General features: G+C 43.6%; 1 protein-coding gene across 2 annotated transcripts in view; it reads left to right on the forward strand.

Annotated features, from left to right (window-relative positions):
- KIAA1549L (KIAA1549 like) overlaps positions 1–25,695 on the forward strand; it is a 211,914-nt gene that overhangs the window by 145,929 nt on the left and 40,290 nt on the right. For both annotated transcript variants that reach the window (XM_039539040.1, XM_039539039.1), the window contains one exon: positions 9,592–9,719. In XM_039539040.1, coding sequence (XP_039394974.1) covers positions 9,592–9,719 — 128 coding nt within the window. The remainder of the gene's footprint in view (positions 1–9,591; positions 9,720–25,695) is intronic.

Consider the following 25,695-nt stretch of genomic DNA (forward strand, 5'->3'; position numbering starts at 1 on the left):
AAAAAAAATCCATTAATTGCTTTGGGTATATGCAAAATCCACTTGAAGCAGAGCTCTGTGTAAGCTCAAAGCTTGTCTCTATCAGCAGCAGATGTTGGCCCAATAGAAGGTATTCCCTCGCTCACCCTGTCTCTCCAAAATCCTTTTGTAATAAATCTCTGCATTCCTAAAGCAATTCAGTAAACTTTTACTGATTCAGGAATTCACTGGAAAACCCACTGTCAGGTGGGTATATACAGTACAGTACTGCTGTAATGCCTTTCTGGGCAAATGTAGCTCATCTTACACGGGTAGGCCTATTGACTCCAGTGGGGTAACTGGTATAAGTACAGTGAGCAGGATTTGGCTCTTTGTGATCTTTGATAGGTGACAGGGGAACTTTGTTTAGTGGCTTTTGAAAATGAAAAATATTACATGACCATCTGAGATACTTGCAATTTCATTCCAGGCCAATTCACAACCTGGAAAGGTCATGTATCAGATTTTCACAAAGTGGCTGTTATCTGATCAGAACAGACACTTTTTGTTGTTATAATTGAACTTTGAAAGAAACTTTGAAATTTCAGCTTAATAAGCATGAGTTTCTTTTTTAAAAGGGGGAGTCTTAGAAGCTCTGTGGGGGCAGAAGTGATCCTGCAAGGACAGCTGCCCTTTATTTATTTGTCTGGATCCTACCCCCTTCCCACTGGCAGCATGGTTCCTTCAAACCTTGGCTGGCCTGTACCCTTCCCTTCTCCTGTCCTAACTTCCTGTATGTTTCCTTCCTGTCTTCCCCCATGAGTCCTCTTTAAAACCTCCTGCTTAGGCTATGTCTTACACTAGCAGTTTTGTCGGTAAAACTTTTGTTGCTTAGGGGTTTGAAAAAACCACCGCTCTGACCGACAAAAGTTTCACTGGCAAAAGTGCCGGTGTGGACAGCACTATGTCAGTGGGAGACACTCTCCTGCCAACATAGCTACCGCAGCTCGTTGGAGGTGTTTAATTATGCCGGTGGGAGAGCTCTCTCCTGCTCGCATAGAGTGGCTACACAGGAGACCTTACAGCAGCACAGCTGTGTCACTGTGAGGTCTGTAGTGTAGACATGCCATGTGCTTCTTGGGGAATTTCCACTCTAAATCCACCAGCTCCCTGTTGAGGGAAGTTGAAAAGAACAGTTTTTCCTTAGGATGCAGTTGCTCTTTTGTTCTCTGCAGGTAAGGCCTCTATGAGTGCCGATAGTCTTGAACAATTAGTTGTTGCCAGTACTGTATCACTACACTTGCGTGGTCCAGCCTGGAGGCAGAGACCATAGAGAAGGCAACAAGCCCCCACCTTCAAAGTGAAGTTTTCAGTTTGGTAAAGATACAGAGAGTTTATAATTGCACAGTTTATTAATTCTGTGTGAGGGCAGATACCCAAATCCTCAGAGTAATTCTGCCGCCTTGTGCCCTCTTTAGGGAGAATGCTTTCTGAGCATGACCCTTTTCAACACTTCTGACCCCAGCCATGCATAGGTGCCGGAACTAGGGGTGCTGAGAGTACAGCAGGACCCCCTGGCTTGAAGTGGTCTCCATCATATACAGGGTTAACAGTTTGGTTCAGTGGCTCTCAGCACCTCCCTATGCAAATTGTTCCAGCACCCTTGCACCCATGTCCATGGTTGTGGCATTAGCAGCTTCAGTGCATTAAGCAATGCAAACAGTGACCAAGAAGGTGGCTATGTAAGTGATGTTTCACTGGGAGTGTCAGCAAAAAGTGGCACTGGCTTGATAGTGTGGTGTTCAGAGGGTGAAAAGGAGTCTGTGAATTATGGCTGCCAAAAGCAAGGCTGAAATGGGTTTCTTATTCCTGATTCCTTATTCAAAGGCCAATATTATTTAAAAATGCATTAATGTAAAATTAAACTTTATCAGATTAAAATTACTGAATGTGTTAACAAATTACTAATTACTTAGTTCTTTAATTAAATAGTCAAATAAGGAGCTGGGTTTTGACTGGCTGTACATGACAAAATGAGTTACCCCCAGTGACACATCCCTGTGACCGTCCTACTGTTCTGAAGGAGCTGAAATAGCGCAAAGCTTTGTTCTTGCCCAGTATTCTGCCATGTCACCCCACCACCCCACTTCCATATTGTACATGGAGTCCAAATAAAGAGTTGGGGTCTGATTGGCTGTGTGTGACAAAAAAGATATTGGGTCATCCCAAGTGACACATACCTGTGACTGATAATTTATGAAGAGATAAGAGGTGAACTTTTATTTCTGGTCTGACAAATATATTAGCCAACTCTTATTTTGTGTTTTTTTTAAAGTAAACATACCATATGCATGTAAAAATCAACAAAAAACCAGTATTCACCCCCATTTGATTATTTTATAGATAAATTAGTAATTTAAATTTTTATCACATTCAGTCATTGATGTGATGACATCTCTAAAACTAACCTTGCATTGATGTATTTTTAAATGTCATGTGGTACTCGGTCTAAGTATATTATATCTATTCTGTAACGGTTCTTTTATCATGCTCATCACCACAGTATCGGAGCGCTTTCCAGTAGTGCATTAAACAGCGTGACTACACATCTGTCATATGTCGTTTGTTCTCTCATCCTCTCCCCAGGGATAGAAGCATATGCAGTGGAGTGTTTTGTTTTTGCAGGGTTTAAAATTTATATTTAAATAATAAAAACCACACGTTGATATGTGTTAGAAGGCAAGGTCAAAGAAAAGCGCCTTGGAGCAGAAGGTGGTGAGGTTTGTGATGGGGCAATTCATTCTACATTCAGGGACTGGCCCCAAGAAAGTTCTTTCTGCTGCACAGACAAGCGTTATCCTTTTTGTAGAGAATTCCATTGTGCCTGAGGAGCAGAGTTCTCAACTACACACAGTCTTTGTTCTGGAGCTTAGGAAATCTTTTAGATATCCTGGGCCCAGGCCACTGAGCGCCTTCCAGATAGGGACTGAAACCTTGAACTCACTGCAAAATTCTATGGGAAGCCAGGGTAGGGCGTGGAAGACAGAAGTGACGTGTCAATGGAAGCCTGCATGGCTGAGGAGATGTCCTGCGGTATTCTATATTAGTTGGAGTTTTCTAATTGCTGAAGGCTTCATGCCTAGGTATATCACATTATTATAGTCCAGACAAGAGGTGACTAATAAGTCATTTTCCACTTGGATGGGACAGAATCTTTTAGCCAACCAAAGATGGCAGAAAGCATTATTTGCACCTGTTGCTATGTGAGAGCTTAGTGTCAGCGAGGAATCTGTAGAGCACTCTTAGGCTACGACTCTTAATTGGCCAATTGCAGATCTGTACCTTCAACACAGGAGACTGCACAGTGGATGCAAGCGCTTTATCTCTATCAACCAAACTTGCAGTGTCAAAGAGAGAAATCAAGTTTGCTTGATAAGACCTTGTAGTGAGGCGGCCTGGCTCCCGACGGCCCCTGAGAGAGAGGAACCAGAACAGCTACCTCAGTGGGCGGAGCCACCTCAGTGGGCGGAGCCACCGCCGCCTGTTCCCGCCCCCCGGAAGTCAAGGGGCGGGACAGGAAGTATAAAAGCCCGGCCTCAACACTCAGTTGGAGCCCAGCGGCCGGAGAGGACGGACGCTCCTGTTCAGGCTCCTGCCGGACCGAGCCTCCCTCGAGCCAGGTACCCTGACGCGGACGGACCGAGCCTCCCTCGAGCCAGGTACCCTGACGCGGACGGACCGAGCCTCCCTCGAGCAAGGTACCCGGACGTGGACCGACCAAGCCTCCCTCGAGCCAGGTACCCCGAGGTGGACTGGCCGAGCCTGCCCCGAGCCCGGTACCCCGAGGAGCTGCCCGAGCGTTCCCGTGACCCGAGTCCGGAGGAGCAGCCCGACCTAGAGAGCCCTCAGCACGACGAGGAGCCCATGGTGTGGGACCCCGCTGCAGAGCCCAGCGAGGAGCAGGTACCCATGGAGGGGGAGATGGAGTGTAGCCCGGGGGTAGCCGACCCCTGTCCGGCTGAGGGCACTGACGTGCCCATGTCAGTGTGTTGCGGCCAGGATCCCCACTGACTGCAGCGGATCCACGCCGCTGTTAGGGCCCCGGGCTGGGACACAGTGGAGTGGGTGGGCCTGTGTCCCCCCTGCCACCCCACTCACGGTGGCAGACTCCCCCTCCTACCAGCGGTCAGGCAGAGAAGCCTGCACTTACCTGCTGTGGCTCAGTGCCTAACACAAGGACCTGAGCCCCGGTATTGTTGTGACTGCTCAGCTCCTGCTACAAGGACCTGAGCCTTGAACTATAGTTTATTGCCCCACCCTGGGGCTTACTGACTATTGTTGCTCAGCTCCTGCTACAAGGACCTGAGCCTTGAACTATTGTTTATTGCCCCACCCTGGGGCTTACTGACTATTGTTGCTCAGCTCCTGAGACAAGGACCTGAGCCCCTGGGACTATTGTTTGTTGCCCCACCCTGACCTAGGGCTGGGGATTACTGACTATTGTTGCTCAGCCCCTGAGACAAGGACCTGAGCCCCTGGGACTATTGTTTGTTGCCCCACCCTGACCTAGGGCTGGGGCTTACTGACCATTGTTGCTCAGCCCCTGATGCAAGGACCTGAGCCCTGAACTATTATTGTTGCTCAGCTCCTGCTGTAAGGAGCTGAGCCTAGAACTGCTGTGTTTGGTGCCCCGCCCTGATTGAGGGCCTGGGCTTAGCTTGTTAACTTTGTTGCTGCTCAGCCTGCAGTGGGATCTGAGCTCCCTGGATTCTTGTGTGCTGCCCCGCCCTGAGCTAGGGCTTGGGGCTTACTGACTTTGTAACTGCTCAGCTCCGGCTGCCAGGACCGGAGCTTAGAACTGGTTCGCTGGCCCGCCCTGAATGAGGGTCGTGGCTTATTGACTTTGTGGGTGCTCAGCCTGCAGAAAGGGTCTGAGCCTAGACTTAGTGTCTGCTGTCCCGCCCTGACTGCGGGCTGGGACTCATTGCATTAACCGTGTGCCTTCTGTTCCGCCCCTGCTTGAGGGGCACAACCCCAAAACCTTCAGAACCCGGAGACTGATTGGGACCGTGTAGTGAGGCGGCCTGGCTCCCGACGGCCCCTGAGAGGGCACGGCCCCAACCTTGGACTATTACAGACCTGTTTTCCATCAAACCATTTTGACAGGAATTTATCATATTCCTGTCTTTAACTCATTAGTAACTGAATCCATCAGCTTTTCCATTATTTTGCCTGGGATTGATGTCAGGCTAACTGGACTTTAGATAGCTAGGTCATACCACTTCCACATTTTGAATATTGGCACAAGATCAGTTCTCTTCCAGTCTTCTGGAATTTCCTGGGATTCAAAAATTTATTAAAAATTAACCGTGGTGGGCCACAGCTCTCCTTTGTCAGTGACTGGGGTGTGGGCAGTTGTGCCTAGTGTTTGGAGTAGGCATCATTCGCCCAGAGTCCAGGATCAGAAGCAGAGTCAGAAGCCAGACTTCAGAGCCAAGGGTCAGAGGAGAAGTCAGGAATTGGAGCTGAGGGTCAAAACCAGGTTTCCAGGAGTGAGGCAAGACAGGAGCAAGGCTGGGTCCAATTCAGGCACAAGGCTGGGAACAAGCAGGTGCAGAAGCTATGGCAGCCATGGGCAAATGCTTTAAGCAGCCGCTGAACTGCTGCTGCTGGCTGTAAGAGTTGGTCTATGCCAACCAATCAGGTGGTACAGCCAATTAGGTTGACTACTACAGGCCAGCTGTGCTTGTTAGGTTGCCTGGAGACTACTTCTGCTGCAGGCCCTGATGCCTGACGTCCTTAGCCAACTCTGAGTACATGTGGGTGCATGTTATTAGGGCTAGCTGATGGGCTGGAAAGTAGTTTGGCAGCCTCATGTGATACAGATAGAGAGCATAATTATTTATTGAACAATTTCTGCATCAACATTAGCCATTTTACCATCTCCATCTAGTAACATGCCTGTATCCTTGTGCCATTGCTAGGATTTCTTTAGTTCTTACTATTCTTTAAAAATTCCTTATTGTCCTTAGCCCTGCCAGCCATGCTTTGTCTTTAGCTATGCAAAGCAATTTTCTACACTTTATAACTTGTAATTTATATTGATTGCTGACTATTCCCCTTGTTTCCCATATATTAGCTTTTTATTTTTAATTGCTGCTTCCATTTCCCCACTGAACTAGGGTGGACTCCTACCCAACATTGATGTTTTTCTTGATTGTGGAATTGTGGCTTTTTGTTCATCTCATAAATTCTCTTCTTTAAGAACTCCTTATTTTCATTCACTTTTTTCTGTCTAAATCTTTTTCACCCAGTCAATATCATTCATAATATTCCTCACTTTCAAGAAATCAGCTGTCTTGAAGCACCAAGTATGTAGTTACTGGTTGGACCTGTCCTCTGTTTGCCCAGAGTTTGTAATCAGGTCATGATTGCTTGTTCCTAGGCAACCACCAACATCCAATCCGGTGATTAATTCATCTTTGTCATAATGAGAACCAAAATGGTTATGTTGGGAGCAATGCCTTCAGTGTTAGAATATTATCATCTATAACTTGTAATAAGTGGAATGATGCTTTTATTACTGGCTACAATAGACCTCCAGCAATGTTCTGTCAACACATTGTAGTTCTTAAGGAATAACTCAACCTGTTAAAATAAATAGGTATGTCTCCAGTTATTTATTTATCTCCTAGAACTGGAAGAGACCTCAAGAGGTCATCAAGTCCAGCCCCCTGCCTTCACTAGCAGGACCAAGTACTGATTTTGCCCCAGATCCCTAAGTGGCCCCCTCAAGGACTGAACTCACAACCCTGGGTTTGAAGGATTGAACTCACAGCCTTGTTCTCTGGTTTGATTCAGTGGACTGTATACTCGACCCCACCAGACCCTGTCCTGTGCTTTGTTTGTTAGCACATTGATCCAGATGCATTCAAGGTCTTGTGGTTCTGAGTTATCAATAACTGGAAAACAGGTGTCTATACTGTATAGTGCCTGCTTGCCTCCCCCCCCCCCATTTTTACCCCCTCTATTCTTCCTAAACAGGTTATTACTAATTATGTGACTCGTGCGACCAGGTTTCAGTAGGCCAGTTATGTACGTTTTTTTCCTTCATCGATGAACATTTCTAATTCTTCTTACTTGCTATCCAGACTTCTTGCATTGGTATATAAGCAGTTGACAAATTTATTCTTTGCCACATCAGTTCAATTTGTTCATGGCATCTTGAGTTTGAGATTTAGACCACACTTGCCTCCTTACCACCCTCCTCTTGAGTTGGTAGTTTAATGCCCTCGTAGCTGCTCCAGCTGGTCTCCAGCCAAAAAGGTTAGCTCCTACTATGACATATAGGCCACCCCATTTGTACAGCTTCTTCTTCCACTGAAATGTGGCCCAATGTTCAACAAAGCAAAACCTTCCACCTCACACACGTCATGCAGCCAACAGTTCCACTCCAGTATCTTCTGCCTTCTGTCTTGTCTGCTCATTGGACCAGTAGGATCTCTGAGAAGATTGGACTTCCCTTTTCTTCCTTTACAAATCATATCCTCACTCCAGGGAGATGGCACATCATCCTATTGTCTTTGTGTCCCTTGCTGAACTCTATTGGCTCTTCTTAATATGGAGCCACCAGTGTTGATTGTTTGCATTCTTAGAAGGTTTGAAGAACCTCTCTTGATTGCTGCTTATTTCATACTGCAAGGATCCCACTCAGGTATGTCCTGTATAGCTTTCTGTTTCAGTCCTACAGAGACAAGCTGTTATGTAGTTGACTTGCTCAGTATCTGAAAATGTTTTGATACTTCAATTTGAGTTGAATGCAGCTTGCCTCTTTCCCCTCTTGGTTACAAATTGCCTGTCCACTTCTTTGGTTTCTACTCTCTCCAGTTCCCTTATTGATGATCTGTCCCCTTGTGGCATCTGTGAGAATAATTTCCGAATCTGGTAGTCCAAGAAGTCTTTTGGTTCTCAGATGCTGCACAATGTTGCAGCTTGTGCTTCCAGTCAATGTATCTTCTCCTCCACCAGCTTGCATTTCATACACGAGAAATCTATTCGGCCTTCCTGCAGAAAGGAAAACATAGTACATCCAAGGCAGGTCACAGCAATTGTTCTTTCACTATCCATATCTGCTACCTGGTGTAGTGCAGAGCCATACTTAAAACAGGAGTCAGATTCCCTCTCTAAAGTCTCATTGAAACTGATCCAGTTTGCTGCTATTCCTGTTCGCCTGGCAGTTGACTAGTATCACTGCTCAGTCTCAGTCTCTTCCCTCAGAAACAGGGAGGTTTGGTTCAAAGCCACAAGGGTCCAACCGACAAGGCCTTCACTGAGAGACAAACAGACATTTCTCAGCTGGTGAGTTCAGGAGTCCAAAGCTCAGCCACACAACACTCATGCAGAACATCCAACCAACAGATGGTACAAATACAACACCTACCGCCAAGTCCTTCTGTCTGCAAGCATAGACCCATAGCTTCACACTCCAAAACACCCGTTTGCCACTCCTGTTGCTCTGCTAAAGGTTGTCTGGGGTGGGTGGGTGGGGTTTATGGAGAGAGGGAGGGAGAAGGGCTGGTGACATGGGCCACGATTTTTCACAAAGAATAAGTTTCAAGTCAGGAAGTTCCGCGCCTCAGGTACATCACAGCTTAATGGTTGTTGGGACAGGTCACTTGGGATGATCTGAGACTTACTTTATCACATGTAGCCTACCAAACCCCAGCTCCTTATTCAAACTCCATATTCAAAATGGAAGAGGGGAGAGAGGGGTGCCATTTGGCAGCACAACATGCAGGAACAAAAGCTTTCATTAGAGGAGAGACTTATTTCAGATCATTCAGAACAAGCTGACAGTCGCAGGGGTGACCCAAGATGCACTTTGGTACAAACAGCCAATCAAAACCCAACTTCTTAATCAAGCCCTGTATACTGTATGGAAGTGGAGATGTGACAGCAACCAGTCCAACTCCAGTTCCTTATTTGATCATTTCTTTAACAAAGAATTAAGTAATTAGTAATATGATTGAATAAGATAAAAAATTAATATGATGAATTTTCTAAACATTTAATCTTACACTGATTTATTTTTAAATAATTTTGTCCTTTGAATAAGGAATGGGGAGCCATGATTAAAGAGCTGGTACCATGATTAAGGAACTGGGAATAAGGAACCAATGTTGGCATCATCTGACAAAACCTGTGAACCCAGATGCAGACTAAATTGGGGAAAAGTGCTTCCAATGAATCTGTTTAGCCATGTTGATGAAATAATTGTCATTAAAAACGATCTGCTTTATTTGATCTGCTTAATGGATGGCAAACAAATGATGTCTTCTTTTACCTTTTGCATTATTTTCCTGTGTCTTTTTGGGCTCGTGCAGGAGAAATAATCAGTTCTGATTTTACTGAAATCCTCTTCAGGACTGAGCCTACATAAAAGTAATTTTTTAATATTGTAAGTGCATCTCTGCTTTCATTGTGTTTCTGTTGTGTGGCTTATTTCCTATCTCTTTTGTGTACAAAATCAGACTTGAAAAGCCAATGATGCAAACTGTGCAAATGAAATAACCTTGAAATGAGGTTTATATAGATGAAACTTACAGTCTTCCTTGTTGCTATGGTTACTTACAGCAGGTCGCCTAGTCAGAATGGTTCTGTCATCAGCAACGAATCAGAAAAGCCCAGTTCAGGGAGAAGCTCTTCACAGAAAGTAATGGTACAGCAGAAAATGACAAAAGATGAGGGAAGAAAGAGAAATGGTGAGAAGTATTTCCTGATGAAAGACCTACTGTATGTCTGCAGTTACTTCCACAGAGATACCAACACAGAGACATGCCATGTTGAAATTCTCCTCCACCTTTGTCATACACTTACTAGTCCTTCATGCATCTATTCTTGTTCATAGCTTCTCTTTTTCTTCTGTGCTGTAATACGCTGTGCCTTCCCTAAATCTGACATGGAACTGTTTGATATTTGCACAGTTCTATGGGCATTCATAAGCCTTTACTGATTTTAGCAGCAAACCAATGAAATGAAATGTAGTGCTTTTTGGTAGGATAAACTGGGTTTGGTGTTTCTCTGTGTATGCTCTAGGACACTCATTTCAATTGCTGCTGCCTCTCAGCTGGCCCAGATCTGATAACGTACATTCATCAGGTAACAGCTTTTTGTGAAAGGGTATGAGGCTTCGATGCTCTCTATTATCCTCCTCCTTTTTGCTGTCTCTTTGCTAATGGGCTCAGTGACAGCTCTTCCTGATACTAAGAGTCTGATGCTGCACTAGACTTTGTTTACCAGTCCTTTGTGATGATGCTGATCTTGTGATTTAAAGTGTATAAGATGTTGGATTTTAATAAGTGTTGGATTTTAATTCCCTACTCTTTTTGCTTTTTTGCTTCTTCCTCTTCAGTTTTAGTCCTGTGTTCATAGCCTTGTGAAGCCAGACTCTGGGTGAGACATAACGATTGCTTCTAGAGGGGGAGAATTAAAATACACGTGACCTGCTAAGGTTCTGTCACAGGCACAAGAAGATAATTCCTGCTTTGTTAATGATATTGCAGGGAGGGAATGGGAAGCTGAAGCAAACAGAAAATCTTAATACAAATCTCTAACCCCTTCCTACTTCAGTAAATCAGTTGTGTAATCTCTTTGGTGCTTATGATACAAATGGCATACAATTATAACATCTCCCTGTGGTGATCCTTACATGTGATACAAAATGCGGTCTGGCTTAAACATCACCTGTTTAACAAAAACATAATACCATATACACAGATACATAGAACAGTAGACAAACTCTGTGTTCTGTATGGCAAAACTGCACTGCATTTTTTATTCCTTCTGCAGTTTCTGTATATTTAGTAGCAGTGCATTCTACAGGGACTATAGTATTGATACAATTGAAATGTTCCCTTTTAAAATGACTTTATTATGCATGTCATAAATCAATGTATAGAACACATTCCTTTTCTTTGTGTTGCATGCTCATACTATTTGTATTATTTTCTGCTGACAAAGCTGTGATTTTACTAAGATCCCCAATCCAGCAATGACACCCTGTCAACTGCTCTTGGGGAAGTCTCTCTAGGGGTCCCAGCTGTCTCCTAACTGGTTCCCCTTCAATTCATCAAGATTAGACCACTCTATAACCTCTTAACTTAAACTGAGTCTATCAGCCCTTAAACTCCTTTTATCTCCCTGTCAGTTTCTCAGAGGCAGCCTGGAATGGGGCTGTTTCCCCTCTGCTATCTAAGGCCTTTCTGCCTTCCCTTCCCTCTCTGTTATCCCTCTTTCATAGCTGGGCTTGTTTTCTTTATTGGTCACAGCTGTGGGTGCATGTCTTCATGACTGGCAGTTCTGGCAGGTGCGTGGGGGTGTGGTCAGCTTGCAAGCAGAGAAGACTCTCCTCTCCCTTCTGCCCATGCTCAGTATGGGATTTGTAAACCCAGTTACACACCCATTCTGAAGGACTCCTGCACCTGTATGTTGCTCCATTAAAGACAATGAGGTCCTCCACTTGCATACTCCTGGGGCAATTCTGAGCCCCAAAATTAAAAATCCTGTGCACAATATTTTAAAATTCTGCATATTATATTTGTCAAAATAACACAATATAATCATGCCAGTTTCAATAATTTTGGTAATTTATTTCAAAATATCTCCCAGCAAGTATGTCTGTAACAATATAGACAAAACAAAAAGATTCAGGAAATGATTTTTTTTTTTGGAACAAATAGATTCCCTCCTAGGCATATTAATACAGAACGTTGAGTAATTCATTTGAACTACAACACAGAAATGTATTTCCTGCACCCCTCAGAAGCAGTGCAAATGATTGGGGGAGTCAGGGGTAATGGAGGAGCTGAGGGAGAGGGAAGGAGCCTGGAAGTGAGCTTGGATGGTTGTTGTGTGGGAGAAGTGTGGAACAGGTTTTTTTGGTGGCAGGGGAAGGATTGTTTGAGAGTTGGGGAGCATCCCCCATGCAGACCATGGCTGACCCTTAGCCTCTCCCATTCAGCGAGGCATGTCTGCCCTTGTCCCCACGTGTCCCTGCAGCCCCCTACCCCTTGTCCCCATGTGTCCCTGCATTCCCCTTCCCATGTGGCCCTGCAGCCCCCCTCCCACTGAGACCCTGGCTCAATGCTGTTACCGCACTATCTCCTATGCCCGTGCTGCAGTCTGTGCCCCCACTAGCTTTTCTGAACCCCAGTCTGTGACCCCGCCCCCAACAGCCTTGTGTGCTCCACTCTGTGCGTGCCATGGCTCCTCACTTTCCTCCGCTGTGAGGAATGCAGTCTCTTTCCCCACCCCCCCTGCCAGCTGGCTGCCCTCTCTTCTGATGCCAAGGCAGCCTCTGGTGGGCAAAAGGTGTAATTGCAGAGCCTCTCCAGCAGAATCTATATTCTGTGAAGAAAAAAAAATCTACAGGGGACATGAATTCTGCATGTGCAGTGTTGCATAGATTTTCCCCAGGAGTAACTTGCAGGATCAGTGCCAAAATATTTTACAGCCCATATAAAACAAGCTGTGTTAGACAACAATCTATACATTTTTCTTAATGTCCTAATCGCTTTCCTAATGTTTCAAATATTGCTTGTTTTATAGTACAAAAACGTTGGTGGTTTCCAGAGTTAAATATTGTATTTCCAGGCTATGATTTTTTTCTATATAAGAGACCATTCAGTCAAACACAGCTTCATTTATCTAGTGAAAAATATTGTAGTGGGGGTATTATATTTTGGTTTTCTTTAGAATGTTAGGTTTTAAATCATCAAAGAAAATCAGTGAGAACTTTCAGTTCTTTGTTAAACATTTCACTAATACTTAACATAATCTCTACTGATCAGAATTCTAGTGCATCGGCAGAATAGGCAGAATAGCTGTCTAAAGGAAACCTGCAATACTGTATAAGACAATACATGCCTTTTATTTAAAATCTTCATTTAGGTGAATTTTAACTTAACCATTATTAGCAAACAATGACTTTGTGCTTTTCAAACTGTACTGGAAAACTAATAGCTGCTGTATTATCTTATGTATTTGACACTGCTTTCTCCTGTCCTTCCAACACCAAGCTCAGCTAGCTAAGATGATGCAAGGGAACTGTCTAGGGCTGAATCTTTTCCCATTAGGGGGCAGAGTAGCAGTGGAGCTAATTTATAGCCACTATTACTGCAATGCTAAAGTTGCAATAGCCATTGCTGCTTGTATGCCCCTGAACCCTCTACTGAGAGGCCATTGGCTAGTGCAGGCCTGCACAACATGCGGCCTGCGGGCCGCATGTGGCCCGCGGAGGCTCACTGTGCGGCCCGCAGGGGGATTCTAAATCCCACGCAGACGGCGCTCTGCGGGCACCCCAGAGCCCTTTGAATCCTGGCTGCGGCTGGGATTTAAAGGGTTCTGGGCTCCCCGCAGCTGGGATTTAAAGGGCTCTGGGCTCCCCGCCGCTGCAGGCAGCCCAGAGCCCTTTGAATCCCGGCCGCGGCTGAGATTTAAAGGGCTCATGGCTCCCCGCCGCTGCAGGAAGCCCAGAGCGGTCGGGATTTAAAGGGCTCAGGGCTCCCCGGGGCTGCCGGCAGCCCAGAGCCCTTTGAATCCTGGCCCCGGCTGGGATTTAAAGGGCTCAGAGCTCCCCGGGGCTGCCGGCAGCCCAGAGCCCTTTGAATCTCACTCTGGCTCTGGCGGCCGGGCTGGGGCTGGGATTTAAAGGGCTCGGGCTCCCCTCAGCGGCAGGAGCTCTGGGCCCTTTAAATCCCTGCCCCAGCCCCGCAAAGCTCCGGTTCCCCCAGCCACCGGAGCACTGGGCCTTTTAATTTGCCCCTGAGGGCTCCCAGCCACCTCTTCAGCTGGGAGCCCCTGGTTGATTTAAAATAAAGTATCACCTCCCCACCCCCAACCTTCCTTTTTGGCCCACAGCTGTTTTGGTGGGGCGGCGCTGGGGAAGGAGGGTTTGTTTCTGCAGGGCTGGGCGGCGCTGGGGCGGGGTGTTTCCGCGGGGCCCGGAGGTGCTGGGGGGAGGGGGTGTTTCCGTGGGGCTGGGGGGTTTCAGCCCTCAGCTGTTTTCTTTGGAGTAATGTGGCCCTCGTTGCTTTTTGAGTTGTGCAGGCTTGGGCTAGTGGATCTATGTAGCAAAGGATCTACTGCCTGTAACTTCCCTAACAACTCTCTTGGCACAGGGAAACCACATGGCGTGCAGGCCCTTGCATGTTGGTATTGAACTACTTCCACTGTGCCTTAGGCAGTCTGTATTTGGGGCATGATTTTCCCCTAAGTAAAATAATTCTGTTGATCAGAAATTATAAATGATTAATGAAGAGCCAGATCATGTCCCCCACTCTGTCAGTGCTCACATCACACCCTTCTGGAATGGAAAAGGGCTTCAGCAATCTTCAGAGGATGATCTCCCCCACTTCCCTGGACCCCACAGAAAGTACTCCAGGGGTCTCCAGGATGCACACATTGGGGGAGGAGGGGGTGGAGAGTGGGCAGTCAGAGGTATACACATCATTCCCCCACCAGCTCTGTGGTGGACGTACCCCTTTAATAGGGTTCCCTGATGCCACCCTAACAGCACAGTTCCACAGAGGGAAGATGTTGGGGGTCATAGGTCAGGCATGGGAGGTACTGGGCCTCCCACTCATCACCTGCAATCCTGCAGAGTTTGGGGGCCAGCCCTACAGTGCTTTTTTGGGGGGGAGGGGAGAATCTTACCCTTCTGATAGAACAATTGGAGACAGATATCCATGAAGATTCCTTCCTATTTAGCCCCTCAGAAGGGGAAAATCATGCTCTAAAATGCCAGGTTTGCGTTATTGATATTACAGGCATATTATTTTTTCAATTTAAAAAAGAAAAGCAATAAGCTATCATATTCTTCATGTAATGTTTGTCATATTTCCCTGTGCTATGATTTCAGACATTGCTGTCATCTATAGTAGTGTTTTTATTGCAGGACTTTATCTTTATCCAAGATAATTAGTATAGGGATAATGTGTCAGCTATTTATCCTTCCAGTTTAACAAAGGGGCTGTTTTTCTTTTAGACTGCTCCAGCTATTCAGCATGATTGTAGCCTGACACCCCTAATGTCCATGTTAGGAAAAGGAACACATATTTTCTCCCCTGAAAATCAGCATCTTAAAATTGGAATGAATCCCTGGCTAGTCACATGGTTGATTTGGGAACTCCAAGTTAGATTGGCTCATTAGTTGCCATAGTTACAAACCAATTTTAGATTCTGTTCCTCACTGAAACTCAATTATACAGGAAAATGACAGGACTGGGTGTTTATTTAATAGATAAACTCTATTTGTCTTCTTTCAAAACCTACCCATAATTCACGCCTACAGTGTTTCAGCGCTGCAAGTGAACAAATAGCAAATATGAAATCAGGATATATAAAAAGTCTTGACTGAAGGAACTGATATTATGGAGTCTTCAGCAGGGACTCTATAGCTGAGGTGGTGTTGCAGTTTCTATAGAAAATTGGGCTAAAATCCCTCTTATTTTGGACTTTAATGATCAAACTCAACTTTTTGTAGGAAAACTGAACTTTTTTCAGTCAGTCTTTGATGAAGAATTATTTTTAAAATGACCCTTTTTGAAAATTTGAACTTTATTCTATTTACTTTGAGTTCTTCTCACTTAAAAAAAAAAAGTCGCACAGGCTTCAGACTTCACCCAGCAAATCATCTTTACAATCTCTTGGACGTAGTCTAGCTATTGGGACTGGAAATAACATTTAATAGCCTTTGCTCTAATTTGTCACAGCTGATTTAGTAAATGTGACACTCCATACAGATCAGGAGACTTAAGAAAAAGTGCCTATATATTTTCATAGGAGGAATAAACATTGAGAAGAGAACACACATGGGTGAGCAAGCAAGGTTGGGAGGGGCAGGAGTGCAGCAGAAGACATGGGAATGGTAGTACTCTCCAGTCTTCTCTACCAGAGAGACTGGGTATGGCTTGGGAGGGTGGGGAGCGAATCCCTATACTCACATCCAGATCAGCTGAGCTGTTCCCTGGCTCATCATACACCAGCCAATTAAGGTTTCATGGAGAACCTTAATTCTGGCATTTTCCTAACTTATGAGTGCTTGACATTTGCAATTGTAGTGCTTCTATAATATAGGTTTCCTTGTGTGTAACTTCCTAGTTTTTTAAAAAAGCAAATTGAAAAAATAGAAATTCCATCATGTGGAATAATATTTATACCAACGTAGAACACCAGCAGGATTGGAACCTTTAGATCATCTGCCACTTTAGCTAATGGAGCAAAACAGAAGAAGTAGGTTATCATTCTCCATGTGGACCCGCATTAGAGTGTAATGAGACACTAGGCACAGACCTTTCTGCCCCTGTTCCCACCCCCTCATCCTTTCCTTTCTGCCCTGTCCCAGTCCTCTCTTCTCCTCCCCCAACTTCTCATCCCAGTTGCAGTCTCCTTGCCTAGCCAGTCCCAATCTCCCACCTTGGACTTCCTGTCTAAGTCCCAATCTTCCCCCTGCTGTTTACCAGCCTCCTTTCTCTTCCTCTCATGCTAGTCTATTTTCTTCCCATCCACAGGCTATTTGCCCAGCCAGGACTAGTGCCCCATCCCCAGGCTTCTAATCTGATCTGTGTCCCTTGTCCATTTCCCCCTTTTCCCAGTGGCTCCTTGTCCCAAACGCCATGCTCAGCCGGTCCAGGTTTCTACTCCTTCCCCCCAAATTCCTCATCCAGTCTGACTCCCTGACTCCCAGTTAGGGTAACCAGATGTCTCGATTTTATAGGGACAGTCCTAATATTTGATGCTTTGTCTTCTATGGGTACTGATTACCCCCCACCCCCGTCCCAATTTTTCACACTTGCCCTCTGGTCACCCTACTCCCAGTTAGTCTCCTGCTGCATGCCTCCAGGCTCCTGATCCCAACCTACTCCCTCTGCTGTCTCCCCCATCCATTTCAGCTCTTGTTACCTCTGTGTTTGAATTATGCTGCCTGGGTTCCAGCAGGGGAAGCAGAGGGGTGCCATTCTGGCACCCTAGGCAGAATTCGGGGGGCGGCATTTTGAGCCTTCTTGGGCTCACCAGAAGGAACTGGGTGTGGCTGGGAACCACACAGACCTCCAAACTCTTGGTATCATAAACTGGGGGTACTTATAGTCCCAATGGGCACTGTATTTCTGGAAGATTCCTGAAGCTCAGCAGTACCAGGGCCACATCCCACAAGTGTGAATATGCAGGGGGAATGTTCTTAAAGAGCCATGTTTACTACTGTATGTAAGCTTTCTTTCTCCCTCATGGGCATTTGATGCTCCGTGATCCATTATGAGCTCCTCATCTTCAAAGCACAAAGGCTCCTCTCTCTTTTAAAAGAACTAGTCTCTCTCTAGTTTCACAGTGTACTACCAGCAGGCTGAGCAGCTGAGAGAACAGATTCCATCCCCAACTCCCTAGTGTCTCACCTCTACTTGAAGAATCAGGAGGTTCCTCTGTATCTCTCCTCTATCTCGGGGGAGGAGATTTTTCCATAATATTTCCTCCTCTTCTTTGGTGCCCCCAGGGCCGGCGCTTCCATTAGGCGACCCTAGGCGCCAGGATTTGGGGGGCGGCATTTTGTGCGCTCCCCATGGGACGCACGGGAGCTTCCGGTTCCGCTCCCGTTGTGCGCCAAAGAAGGACCTTCTGCCGACATGCCGCGGAAAACAGCTCAATGACTGCCGCTGTCACCTGCGGCATTTCGGCAGAAGGTCCTTCTTCGGCGGCGCGATGGGAGTGGAACTGGAAGCTCCCGCGTGCCCCATGGGGAGCGCACAAAATGCCGCCCCCCCCGAATTCTGCCTAGGGTGCCAGAAAGTCTGGCGCCACTCTTGGGTGCCCCCCTGGTAGGGAGAGGATCAATGGAGAACAGGAGTGTGCAAGATCTAGTGCTGGAGGAAAAAACCTGGAAATGTAGAAGGCCTAGCTGCACAAAACTCACTGCTTCCCAATGTGGCTGCCAAGTTTTAAGCTGTCTGAGGCAAAAAAATCAGTAACCTGAGCTGACTTTGCAGAATCTCCAAGCCAGATCTCTGGCTGAGTGCTCCAGACAGCAGTGAAACATGGCAGCAAGGTTTCACTCCAACAGCACAAATGTGTCAGGTTTTGAAGTTTTGAAACAAAAAACACATTTAAAAAAAACAATCTAGGTAGCTCAAATTCCCCATATTTGGTACCAGTTACTATTACATCTGGGCAGGCAGAAGATTCTGTTCATTGATCCTGTTTTCCTCTTAGTTCCTGTAGATGTGGCTTTGTGAAACGTGGCATCGTCTGCCATTTCCCCATTCTTTTACTACTCCTTCCACTGTCTTTTCCTCAAGGAATCAGCAGAGCAGTCTAGCTGTACAACCAGCCTGCTCTTCCTCTTGCTCCTCTCTCAAGGGTGAGACAACCCAGTTTTCCATTTTACCGCTGCTTTCTCTCTCGCTCTTTTTTTTTTTTTCCAGGATGCCACAGAGCAATCTAGCTCTTTCAACTAGCTTGTCAGTGTCAATGGATCTTCTGTTTTGACTCTGTTGGGTTAGTGTGGGCTTGACCCAGGCTGCATTTTTTACTACTCCTGCTGATTGCTTTTCTTCCCAATGCAGCAAAGGACCCTATCCTTTACAGCCAGCCTACCTATTCTATCAACACAGCCGAAATCTGCAGACTGAGGTGTGATTAAGCTTTTCTCCTTCCAGTTTCTGTTTATTCCCAGATTGCCCTAATCTGCCATTTTATTGAGCATGACTGAAGCTTTCAGCTAAGTGACAAAGCTGAGAGTATCTGGTTGCTCACGGTTTAGGTCTGCCAAAGGGTAATCCAAATGGCTGTGATCCTGCACTAAAATGTCATCAGTAAGGGAGGAGAATGCACCATTTTGTTGCCCAGCTGCAAAATCTCTTCAGTAAGTGTTTAAAGCTCACAAGCTTCAAGGATGACTGCTCGTGGCTGGCTCTCCTCTCCTCCCCTCATCTTTTCAGCTCCTGCTTCTATATATAATGGCACAACAGAATGAGAACTAAATCACTGAGACCTCAAACAATTAATAGAAACATAGTGGTCCAGTTACCCACAATCTCTGATTACTGCAGATGTCAGTGCAGCATTCCTGAACCCCTTCAGACTCCCTGACTAACAGCCCCTGAGGCTCTTGGCTTGGACCCTGAGGGTATGTCTTCACAGTGAGTGACTGCCCAGGGCAGCGAGTCTCAGAGCCCCGGTTGACAGACGAGAGCTTGCAATACTGTGCTAAAAATAGCTGTGGAGATGTTGTGGCTTGGGCTGAAGCTCAGGCTCTGAAGTCTAGGGAAGGGGTCGGCTTCAGAGCCTGAGCCATAACGTCTACACAGCTATTTTTAGTGCTGTATCCCACGCGCAAGTCTCTCGACCCAGGCCCTGAGACTTGCTGCTGTGGAATGTGTAGATGCACCCTAAGAGGCTTTGCTTTCTAGAGCATGAATATTCAGGAGGACTCATGGACTTCCTGCTCAGCTCTATAAACTGTCTGATAATCTGGGCATTTCAGGGGATATGGAGATCCTGGAATTCTTGGTGCTTTTGAAAAAGACAAGGATCCCATTTTTTGCCTCTCAATCAGGGAAGATATTGGAGATATTGAATACAGTATACTGGAGTTCTTTCTAGATGGGCTTTTGATTGTGTCCTAGCTTCCTGAAGGTCCAAGTCTGTTAGAAACTTCATAGCGCATGTCTTCCACTTCCAGCTCTTTTTGGCAATTTCCCAATTTCTTAAAGCTGTGTCTCTTTTCAGAGACATTGTTGTCAGGAAACTGGGAGAATGATTTGATGCTTCAGGTGACCTCTGAACCTTCTCTTTTGAATATATAGAGGAGTCTTCTCTGTACTTTCTGTTAATTCTTTTCCTGTTAGCAATTATATTGTCTGGAGAATTAGTAAATTTGCGGGGTTGTCAATCTAGAATCCTTATGTGCAGTTGCCAGATGAGGTAATTATCAGGCTTGCCACAGAATTTTCTGTCCACCAAAATCATGTTTTTCACTTGATATAATCTATTTACTTGCTTTCTATAACTAGGAGAATTGTTGCACACTGCAGAAGTGGTTGAAGCATTCACATTCTGTTTACATAAACTAACCCTTGAAGAAAATTTTAGGATTAGTCTGGTGATCTATGAAAGGGTTCAAAGCATCCATATCCATTATTTCCAGATGGATAAATTCAGGAGCTTGTTAGAACTACAGATTGGTCACAGAAGAGCCCCCTACTTTTCTGATAACTCATTCAGTCAGGCATGTGGCAACTTTGTGGGCAGATCAGCACAGGGCTTCATTCAAGCAATTTGCCACATGGCTACCTGGTCTTCAGTGCATTCTTTTATCCATTGCTCTAAAACAGATGTTATCTTTGACTGACATGACTTTTGGAAGAAAGTTTCTCCACTCTTTCCCTGGGTTTTTCTTCATTAGAACTCTTCACCTGGTGTGGGAAGAAGAAAAACAAATCACCCCAACCAAACAAAACATTTAACAGTCCTCAGATAAGAGCTGTTTACCTCTCAGTTTTCTTGTGTTCTAAATTTCTGTTCTGTTTGTATGGGAAATATTTCAACCCTTCCTTTCCCTCCCTCCCCCATTTATGCAGCATTCTTGCAGGGGAAAAGAGAGATCTTGGGATTCCCTCACATTGGGATCTTGTGCTGGCTTAAGTGTTCATTTCCCCCTTTTGTTTTAAGAAGAGAGAAAACAAAGTATCCTGCTTGGATACTAATCTTTCATCATGCTCATTAGTCAGAAATCTACAATTTGTCTTCTCAGCATGGGTAGCTGCTTGGGGGACTAGTGAGTAGAACTAGGCAACTAATTGATTTTTTTGGGTTCGGTGGCTGAACCAGAAAAATACTAAAAAAAACCCTGTAGCTTTGGGTTGAGTTGCAGACAACAGTGATTTTATTTTTCTTGATGAAATGAAAATCTCATTTTGTTTCATTTTGCGGTGGCTTTTTCCCTTTTTCGTGTTGGGTTTTAAAAATATAACAATTTCATTTTGAAATGAAAAGTCAAAATGTTTCATTTTGAAAATGTCAAAATCAAGTGTTTTGACTCTTTGGAATTTGTCTTCCTTCAATTTTATTCACCTGAAACTATTTGCCAGATTTGACCCAAATTTGCAAACAATTCAGTTTGACCAAAATGCGGGAGGAATCAACTATTCATCAACTATTCATGGGGTGGGGCCAGACTCACACAGCTCTACAAAGATGATGGGTTAGCTCCACCTGCTGGTGCTGCATTTTGAAACTAGAGTGAAAGGGTTTTTAAAAAAGAGAGCTTCCATGCTTGGAAGATGAGAAGGAAGAACCCAGTTGTAATGGATCATGGAGCACCAGGTGCCAACTTCAGAGAAGGAAAAATTACAGGTAGGTAAGTATATGTAACCTTTCTTTCTGCCCCCACAAATTTACCCTGGTCAGTATTTGTTTTAATCTGGAAAGAGGGACGGAATAATCAATATCATTTTTTAAAATTCATGTTCAACTGGTTAAAACCAACAAACTAAAAGTATTGCTTTGGATGTGGGTTGTTGCAAGTTTCCCCCCTTTCAGGCACTAATTATAATTAAAGTCCCCCTTTTGAGTGACTATTAAGATTAAAATATAATCCAAGTGTTCTGTAATCCTCACATCCTCTCCCCTCAACCACATGTTCAGAGACAAAATGAATGTGCTGAACCATGTTGTATACATGCAGATGAAGTAGCCCTCAAAGACTTGTAGTTTTCCATGTGATCTTCCATTGGTTGGTTTACTGATAGTGACATGGTGAGTTGTGGTTAATCAGATTCTGAGCACTGTTCTTGAATTCACTGGGAAAGACAAAAGAGAGGAAATGTGAAAGTGCCCACAGTGCTTGCTTGCAGTTCACTGCCTATCTAAATTACACCAGCTTGCTAAAATCTATAGCTCTCATCCCTATTTTATCACTCACCCGGCAATGAAAAGAAATGCAACAGAAAAAGCCACATTCGTGATTCAAATGACACTTAATAGACAAATGTTAAGTTAGGGTGGAAAAAACATTCAGTTTCTGGTCTGATTTGATTAGAGTTAATTGGGGCTGTCAATCGCATTTAACTCACGTGATTAACTGAAAAAAATTAATCATGATAAAAAAACTAATCACAATTAATCGTAGTTTTAATCACATTGTTAAATCATAGAATCGCAATTGAAATTTATTAAATATTTTTGGATTTTTTTGACATTTTAAAATATATTGATTTCAGTTACAACACAGAATACAAAGTGTACACTGCTAATTGTGTATTATTATTTTTATTACAAATATTTGCACTGTAAAATGATGAAAAGAAACAGTATTTTTCAATTCACGTTTACAAGTATTGTAGTGCAATCTCTTTATTGTAAAAGTGCAATTTACAAGTGTAGGTTTTTTTTGTTACATAGCTGCACTCAAAAACAAAACAATGGGAGAATTTTATGTCACCTACTCTGTTTTACCCGCATTCTGCCATATATTTCATGTTATAGCAGTCTCGGATGATGACCTTGCACATGTTGTTCATTTTAAGAACACTTTCACTGCAGATTTGACAAACCGCAAAGAAGGTACCAATGTGAGATTTCTAAAGATAGCTACAGCACTCAACCCAAGGTTTAAGAATCAGAAGTGCCTTCCAAAATCTGAGAGGGACGAGGTGTGGAGCATGCTTTCAGAAGTCTTAACAGAGCAACACTCTGCTGCAGAAACTATAGAATCTGAACCACCAAAAAAGAAAATCAACCTTCTGCTGGTGGCATCTGACTCAGATGATGAAAATGAACATGCGTCATTCCTCACTGCTTTGGATTGTTATCGATCAGAACCCGTCATTAGCATGGAAGCATGTCCTCTGGAATGGTGGTTGAGGCATGAAGGGACATATGAATCTTTAGCGCATCTGGCATGTAGATATCTTGCGACGCTGGCTACAACAGTGCCCGTAGAATACCTGTTCTCACTTTCAGGTGACATTGTGAACAAGAAGTGGGCAGCATTATCTCCTGCAAATGTAAACAAACTTGTTTGTCTGAGCGATTGGCTGAAAAAGAAGTAGGACTGATTGGACTTTGTAGGCTCTAAAGTTTTACATTGTTTTATTTTTGAATGCAGTTATTTTTTGTGCATAATTCTACATTTGTACATTCAACTTTCATAATAAAGAGATTGCACTATGGTACTTGTATTAGGTTAATTGAAAAATACTATTTCTTTTGTTTTTTATAGTGCAAATATTTGTAATAAAAATAAATATAGAGTGAGCACTGTATACTTTGTGTTCTGGGATGTAATTGAAATAAATATATTTGAAAATGTAGAAAACATCAAAAAATATTTAAATAAATGGTATTCTATTATTGTTTAACAGTGCAATTAATCGCACAATTAATTTTTTTAATTGCACAATTAATCTCGATTAATTTTTGTATCACTTGACAGTCCTAGAGTTAATTTATCCATGCTAATAGCACTATGCTAGATGCTGAAGAGGGACTTTACTACTCTTAGAGATGATGATGGTATTTTTGCTTTGTGCTAATACAAAATAACAAAAGTAGCTGTCCTTTGATTCTCTGTACTCATCCTTTCTTTTTTCATTGAATAAATGTGTCCAATACCCAAACAAATAGTGGATAAATAAGTCTAAGTCCAGATCCTGCAATGAGTTCTATGCAGCCAGATGCTGAGCCATTTTGAAGCCAGTTGTAGTCTGTGTGGGTGCTCGATTTTGTCCACATAGACTTCATTGCAGGATTGAGAGCTTAATTAACAAGTACAACACTTCCAGCTAAGACATTTTCCTATGTTATTGGCCTGAACAGTATAGACTGGACCAAACTGTTAAAAAGCAGCCATTACAAAATCATATTTGAGCCTGGTTGGAACTAACTTTTGAAAATGGTTTCAAAACAGTTTGGTCCAGTCAATGCTGGCCAGTCAACCCATGTCTAAAACTTGTTTAGCTGGAATAGTGTTTAAATAAAGTTCAAACTTGGTTTTCAATCTCTGTTCATGGCCCAGTGTAAACAAGGCCTATACGATGCAGGTGAGGGAGTTAGAATCATATTTTGTGTCTTTTTACATCTAGGTTACTGGTTAGATACTATCCAAGTTTAGGTCAGTCATGACCATCTTGACAGCCTTTCAACTGTGTATGTAAAATAAAACTCTGGTCTTGGTACAATATTTGGTACAGCTATCCATTTAACAAAAAACACCATAAAAAAGCTAATGAACTCATTTTTCTCCCTTAGAGGCAGTCCCTCCACAGCTGAAACACCTTGTTATGGCAGCATGTAGGAAGCTTGCACTTGAATAGTATTGTAACTGTTCTTTGACTAAACAGCAGTTTATATAGCTATTTAGCTAAAAAACCCATATTCCAAAACTGTTTAATCTCATGCCTTTCATAAGCATTAAGCAATTAAAAATACCTGGGGGGGAAAAGTGTCTGGACTTAATAATCATTTTAAAATGTTCTCCTATTAGGTAGTACTGTATGGTATGTAAGCTTTATATTGTTCATCTAATACTCCTACCATAAAATTCTGTTCCTATTGTAACCAGTGGGAATTTTGCCATTGGCATCATTAAGCCAGGTTTTCACCCCATTTACTAATAAGAGTCTTTGGAATTCATAGCACTGTGCTTTACTACCCTCTGTAAAAGTCTGAGAGGAGTTCCCAGTAGACTAAAATAAAGACCATTTTATCTGAGCAATTTCACAAATCCTGAGGGACATTATTTAGTGACAGCATGATATAACCTGTATTTTTCAACAGTTCAAATCATGTCAACTCAGCCTACTGTGAATACACAGAGAAAGATGAATAAGCTTATACAGTGGGTTCATATTTTATGTAACTTCTATCAAACATTTTTACCAAACTATCTATCTTAGTTGTTTAAACAGGGCTAATCTATCTCTTGCTGAGCTGCCTTCAGTGCATTATAATTCTTGCAGTGATTAAAGATTAAACAGAATATATTTTCAGAGGAAGTAATATAGAGCATACCACTCTGCTCTTTAATGGAAGCTGATTTCTACTCCTGTCACAAGCGGATGGAATAAATTTTTTTTCTTTCATAGCACAATTATTTAAGGAAGGATCTCTGCAGAATTTGCCCTCATGCCTTACAGTAAACTTTTTCAAAACAAAGATAAAGTAGGCTTCAAAAACTGATAATGGGATGCCCTCTTTCCAACATAAATTAGGGGGGAATGGCTAATTTGTACTTTTTCAGGGCTCCCCTTTTAAGCAGAGATTTACAAATAGAGGATTGACTGTGCCTTTTACTTGTAAACGTTCCGAGTTCTTTTACATTAGTAGTCTTTTCCTTCCTGGTCACAAATTCTGACAAACTTTATGGAATGACTAGAGGTGCTATTTTTCTAAAGCAAAAGATTACATCAGATGGGGAACTAGCAGTTACTTGTGCACACTTCCACACTCAACACTGTGCTTCATTTTAACAGCTTTAGTAGTAATCGTTTTTACAGTCCTTGCTAAAATCGGTGGTTTTATTTTCAGATTGACCCAAAGTGCTAATGTGGGATTCTGCTGGATACTTCTATACATGTTGTGGCATTTGAAAACTCACATGCAATCTTCTTTTGTATAAAGTATATGGAAGGATGTGCTTTTTGTCTTCCATTATCATTTTCCTACAATTTGTTCTACATCAGTCTTTTT

Source organism: Mauremys reevesii, linkage group 4, assembly GCF_016161935.1.
Source record: "Mauremys reevesii isolate NIE-2019 linkage group 4, ASM1616193v1, whole genome shotgun sequence".
Classification (NCBI taxonomy): Eukaryota; Metazoa; Chordata; order Testudines; family Geoemydidae; genus Mauremys; species Mauremys reevesii.